Source organism: Cebus imitator, unplaced genomic scaffold, assembly GCF_001604975.1.
Source record: "Cebus imitator isolate Cc_AM_T3 unplaced genomic scaffold, Cebus_imitator-1.0 Scaffold41, whole genome shotgun sequence".
Taxonomy (NCBI): Eukaryota; Metazoa; Chordata; class Mammalia; order Primates; family Cebidae; genus Cebus; species Cebus imitator.
The window spans coordinates 9255460-9261997 of NW_016107356.1; the positions used below are offsets into that span (position 1 = coordinate 9255460).

General features: G+C 39.9%; 1 protein-coding gene and 1 pseudogene across 2 annotated transcripts in view; both read right to left on the bottom strand.

Moving 5' to 3' along the window:
* Nucleotides 1-1749: 1749 nt before the first annotated feature.
* Nucleotides 1750-1849, bottom strand: LOC119470816 (annotated as a pseudogene).
* A 2394-nt stretch (nucleotides 1850-4243) lies between these two features.
* Nucleotides 4244-6538, bottom strand: part of HMGN1 (high mobility group nucleosome binding domain 1) — an 8397-nt gene continuing 6102 nt past the window's right edge. Inside the window, exon 6 of one of the 2 annotated variants that reach the window (XM_017526261.2) lies at nucleotides 4244-5080. In XM_017526261.2, coding sequence (XP_017381750.1) covers nucleotides 5033-5080 — 48 coding nt within the window. In that variant the 3' untranslated portion in view covers nucleotides 4244-5032. The remainder of the gene's footprint in view (nucleotides 5081-6538) is intronic. The other variant, XR_005199780.1, reaches the window with a different exon arrangement.

The window sequence follows — 6538 nt, forward strand, 5'->3', positions numbered from 1 at the left end:
TTACTGAATTTTAGACAGTTTCTTTGCACAAATTTTAATAGCAGTTTCTTTTAAAATTGGATTTGTATCCAATTCTGAGAAAATGTACAATACTCCAAAGGTAAATGAGCTTTTACTCCTAAATATTTGTTCTTATGCATTTTGTTCCCTTTCAGTTTCATATTTGTAGAGATTATTTAAATAATATTCATTCTTATTTGCTTCCCAAAACGCTGATGGTTACTGAGACTGCTTGCCTGGTTACAGGGGCTTTTGTGTACTATGGGCATGAGCAGTAATTATTCCTAATAGAGGAATTATAAAAAACTGTAATGGCCGTCAGCCGGGCGTGGTGGCTCACGCCTGTAATCCAAGCACTTTGGAGGCCAAGGCGGGCGGATCACCTGAGGTCGGGAGTTCAAGACCAGCCTGACCAACATGGTGAAACCCCGTCTCTAAAAAAAAAAAACTGTAATGGCCAAATTATGGTTTTTACCGCACGATGAAATATTAAGCAAGTATCAAAACATTTTACAGTTAAGGAAAAACGCAAACATATGAAGAAAATTCACCATGTCTAAAATAATTACTTGCAGCTTCTGGGATTAAACGGTTTTGTTTGTTTTTTGAGGCAGAGTCTTGCTCTGTCACTCAGGCTGGAGTGCAGTGGTAGATCTCAGCTCACTGATTCAAGTGATTCTCCTGCCTCAGCCTCCCGAGGAGCTGGGACTACAAGCACCCACCATCAGCTGATTTTTCTATTTTAGTAGAGATGAGGTTTCACCTTGTGAAATTCCTGACCTCAAGCTCAAGTGATCTGCCCGCCTTGGCCTCCCAAAATGCTAGGATTAGAGTGGTGAGCCACCTCGCAGGGACCCTAAATGGTTTCTTACTTTATATTTTTGGAAGTTTCAAAAGATGTAATCTAACTTTCATAATCTTGAAATAAAAGCAATTGTTACCAATTGATGAGCTACTTCCCATGATCTACTTAAGCCTAATTGCTTAGAAATTCTCAATTCTAATTCTCAAAATTACTTGGTGTTTTAACCAAGTATTTCTATTGCAAACTCATAGAGCAAATGGGGATTGTGATAAGCAGATACATCTTTAGGTCTATCTGTGTGGGTTAGTAGAGATTAGTTTTTAGTTTGCCAATGCTTGTTTTACTGCAAAAAAGTCTAAATGTCTGACAAATTATATATTCTTGAAATAAACTACACAGTGCTTACAAATGCTGTGTAGGTAAACTCATTGATATAGGAGAAAGGTCACAGTATGCTCAAGACTACAAAATAGGATGTACACCACCACTTTGTATAATCATATAAGCATAGGATAGGATCTGAGAAAAATGCATCTTTAAATAGCTACTTAAATAGTTGTCTAAGTAAGCGAATTACGGGTGTTGTTAGCTTGTCTGCAGTTCCTAAGGTTTTTTTAATAAGTATTAATTGCTCCACTATGATCACACACATATTTCTCACCCCTGCATCTGTCCATCCTCCTGACCTCATCCCTACCCCCACAAGACTTTTACACACATTTCCCAAACTGCTACAACAGAACAGAACCTCCCCCTGGGGCCTCCATGATTACCATGAATCCAAGCTAAGTACCAAGATCTGTGCCTTAAATCCTGATTAACCCACATCTGACGCACAACAAGCTCAATCTCTGAGAAGCCAAGAGAATGCAGGGTTCTTGTTCACTAGTTTTTCTAATCAACCAATTGCTGTCTGATAAGAAGTTCTCTTCCTTATACTTTTTTTTATTATTAAATTTTTATTAAAAAAAAACAATTTGCACAGGGGCCACGCTAATCTCTGTATCGTTCCAATTTTAGTATATGTGCTGCCGAAGCGATCACTCCTTATACTTTTAAATGCCTGATATTGGTACATCCAGTCAACCACTCTCATCACTCAAAAGTACTGTCAACTGTTTGAAGGGCAAGAGATTAACTTTCTGTACTGATCCCAGAAAACATACCTCAAAGTGGCTTTTGAGACAAGATCTTCGTCCCCCAGGCTAGAGTGCAATGACACAATCTTAGCTCACCGCAGCCTCGAAATCTTGGGCTTGTGATCCTCCTGCCTCAGCCTCCTGAGTAGCTGGGACCACAGACATGCATCACATGCTCAGCTAATTTTTAAAAATTTCTGTAAAGATGGGGTCTCGCTGCTGGCCAGGCTGATTTGGAACTCAGACTCAAGCAATCCTCCTACCTTGGCCTCCCAAAGCACTGGTGTGACTGCCACATCCAGTCCCCATGGTGGCTTTAAAAAACTTTTTCCTTTGACAGTTGAAGTCAGTTTATCACAAAAATGTGTTCCTTCCTGTGGGTAGGATAAAAAAAAAAAATAAGGAAAATGGGCAGCCTTAGGGCTAGCAAACACCCGAGTAACTGGTCAGATAAAACAAGGCAAGCCTTTCCCCAAAAAAAGCTGTAGAAAAGCCTAACAGAGTAGTTCCAGGTAGGAAATTAAAGTACTTCTGTTATGCTTTCTACAATTTTTTTTTTTGGTATCAATCTATAAACCAAAACCCTTTCCCTGTTTTATTTTGTAAGAAAAACTAGTGATTTCTTTAAATAGTCATTACAATTAGTATAGAATGATTGAGAAAATCTGTGATTTGAAAACATCTATCACCACTCTAAGGGGTGGGAAGGTTGGGGAGTTTAATTAACCAAACACTGGCAGATGGGTTCTATGGTTAAAATTCTTATCAAAAACTTACCTATTCTCCTATACTTGGAAATTAAAGACAAATCTGTTCATCACTGTTTCAGGCCTCCATAGTGTAATGACCACGGCACTCAGCTGGCCCTAGTCCCTTCCCACCCCCCACGGGTTATCAGAACTTCTTTGCTGTCAGGTTATCCCATGTCATTGTCGTTGCATTTGCTTTTACTATATCCTCACTATTCCCTATCAACTCCTGCTCAGGCAGTCTGTGCAGAGATCTATGACCCCATAGGGCTTGTTTTTAAAGGATTCTTGCCTACTAATCACCCCACAGGCAAAACACACCAAATGTACAGAGGTTTGAATTGTTCCAAGGACCCTTTAGTGATAACCTCAGCGAGGTCCATCTCTGGCCATTTCCACTTTTGCCAAATCAACAGTTGCCCTACATCACCTCTAAAGACTACTTAAAGGGCAAAATGAGAATACAATGTATGTGAAAGCAAATCAGGAAAATACATACCACACTAGATTTAGTCATAGCTTACTCTGTATTTTTTTTTGAGATTTTCACTCTTGTCACCCAGACTGGAGAGCAACGGTGTGACCTTGGCTTGCTGCAACCTTCACCTCCTAGGTTCAAGTAATTCTCCTGCCTCAGCCTCCTGAGCAGCTGGGATTACAGGCGCCAGCTACCAAGCCCACCTTATTTTTATGTTCTTAGTAAAGACCCGGTTTCACCATGTTGGCCGGGCTAGTCTCCAATTCCTGACCTCAGGTGATCTACCTGCCTTGGCCTCCCAAAGTGCTGGGATTACAGGTGTGGGCCACCATGCCTGGCCTACTCTGTGCTTTTCTTTAACATACGAAGAGCTAGTAATTATGTATTTGCTTTAATTCAAAAGACACTGCATTGTTCTTCCATTAAACCAATATAGTCAAGCACTTCAAAGGACATAGCAGTTATCTCAAGTAGTTATGTCCCACGTATCAGACAATGAACCACATAATGGACCCATAACACTGTACTTTTACTATACTCAGATCTAAGTTTACATAGACAAATACTTACCATTGTATTACAACTCCCTATAGTATTCACACGGTAACATGCTGTGTTAAGTCTGTTGCCTAGGAGCAATAGGTTCAACCATACAGCCTAAGTATGTAATGGGCCATGCCTATGAAGTTTGTGTTAAGACACACTGTTGTTCACACAATAAAACAATGTTTCTTAAGACAGTATCCAGTGATTCATGACTGCATCAAACAAAAACTAAACATTTTACTCTTTAAAGAACTTTGGAAGACCAAATGTGGAACTTTTTTTTTGAGACAGGGTCTCACTGCTTGCAGTGGTGTCATCTGGGCACGCTACAACCTCCACCTCCCAGGTTCAAGTGATTCTCCTGCCTCAGCCTCCCGAGTAGCTGGGACTACAGGTGCAAGCCACCATGACCGGCGAATTCTTTTATTTTTAGTAGAGTAAGGGTTTCACCATGTCGGCCAGGCTCAAATGTGAAAATTCTGTAAATAAAATTTAAACCAGAACTTAATCCACATGCTTTAAAATATTGTTTCATAATTGAGATTTTATTGAAGACCAGTACAGACATTTCAATTTGTACACAATTCTTAACATACGTAACAAAAATCTAAAAAGCCATGTATAATTCCTTTTTAAAGTTATTCCAGTGACTTTCCAGCTTAAAATTTAGATGCAAATTTTCCGTAAGAGGCTATCAAGTACCTGTATCTTCACATGTTGATAAGCTGTTACATATGTCCCAACAATTCACAACTGAATAGCATGTACACTACATATTCAAATTTTTAATTGTTCACAGCACAGTAACAAAGTTATTAGGAAAACAGGACTATCACACCAAAGATGTTACAGAGTGCACACAATTCTGACAGGGAGAGCCACGATCAGAGTGGTTTTCTTTAGGAAACAATTCTACTAAAAAACATGGGAATAGAAGTAATTTAAAATGTTCAAGACATTAAATGCAAGACTGACTCCATATTGCCATTTAATATGCTTTGTATTACAGGATATAAAAACTAACCCCCCATCTATGGAATGTTAAGCTGACACCCAAGACAGTCAAAGCCTCCCATAATTCAGTATCCCACACTATTTTCTGGTTGTACCAAAAAATAAACAACCAGAAAATGATTTCACCTCTTAAAAAAAAGCATTTACACTTAAAAAATGGGATGAGGTGGGATTCCCTCCTTCTTAAAAATGTTTCTAGAGCTACTAAAAAACTTGCATTTACAAAATAGTTGATAAAAATATTCCTCTGGATTGTACAAGAAGGGAGACAGGGACCACTGATAAGACATGATATATGGTATTAATCAGACTTGGCTTCTTTCTCTCCTGCTTCATCAGAGGCTGGACTCTGCAAAACAAAGGAAATTCAGATCTTTAGGAATACGTTGTCATTTTATTTATATGCAACTATCAGATGTTTTTTGAGACGGAGTTTCGCTCATTACCCAGGCTGGAGTGCAATGGCGCAATCTCGGCTCATTGCAACCTCCGCCTCCTACATAGCTGGGATTACAGGCACGTGCCACCATGCCCAGCTAATTTTTTTGTATTTTTAGTAGAGACGGGGTTTCACCATGTTGACCAAGATGGTCTCGATCTCTTGACCTCGTGATCCACCCGCCTCGGCCTCCCAAAGTGCCGGGATTACAGGCTTGAGCCACCGCACCCAGCCAGATCTTTTAAAAAGTCAATAATCTTTTGTTATTTGTCAAGTCACCTACTCTTGTTTAAAACAACTTTTGTAACCACCCTCCCAACCCCAAATCAATACTTCTAGCACTTGACGGTCATGTGCACATCAGAGAAGCAAAAAATGTGAGTCGCACCACACGTACATTCCAGGCTGAGGTCACTGTCTTGTTTTCAGCTCTAATGTCCTAACCAACTGTCTTTTTTTCTGGTCTTCTTAGTGCCACTATTTTGCATCTTTGTGCTTTTTACTGATGATTTTGCTGTTTAAAATGGCCCCCAAGCGTCTTGTCCAAGTGCTATCTAATGTTGCTAAATCCAAGGCTGTGATGTGCCAAAGAACATGTAATGGAGAGCTTTGTTCAGGCACCAATTACAGTGCACTATTGGTAGCGAGTTCAACGTGAATTTAACAAACATTAAGGCATGTATAACAGAAACACACATGTAACAAGGCCACGTATTTTTCAGTTGATGAAAATGTTGTGATCAGAGGTTTGTAGGAACCCAATCCTGTATTTCCCCTACGTGAAATGGTTTCATACTTGTGGCAGCCTTTTATTAATAGAACACAGCTATAAACAAGGGAGAACCAACTGTAATTTGATAACGTGTATTAGAAGGTCAAGTTCTTCCTTAAAATCAGAAGTAGATTAGCAATGTGATCTTATGATCACACAATATTTTATGTACGGTTAGAATTAGGAAGTACAGGCTGAGTGAGGTGGCTCATGCCTGTACTTCAAACACTTTGGGAGGCTGAGGTGGGCAGATCACCTGAGGTCAGGAGTTTGAGACCAGCCTCGCTAACATGGTGAAATCCCATTTCTAAAAATAAAAAAAAAAAAAATTAACCGGGCGTGGTGGTGGGTGCCTGTAATCCCAGCTACCCAGGAACCTGAGACAGGAGAATCACTTGAAGCCAGCAGGTGGAGATTGTAAGGAGCCAAGACTGAGCCACTGCACTGCAACTTGGGCAGTAAGAGTGAAACTCCGTTTCAAAAAACTACAACGTACAAGTTAAAAAACAAACTGGGATTGTAAATTTCTAAATTTAGGAGTAAGCAGTTTGTCACTTAAGAATTTGATGTAGGGCCGGGCGCGGTGGCTAAAGCCT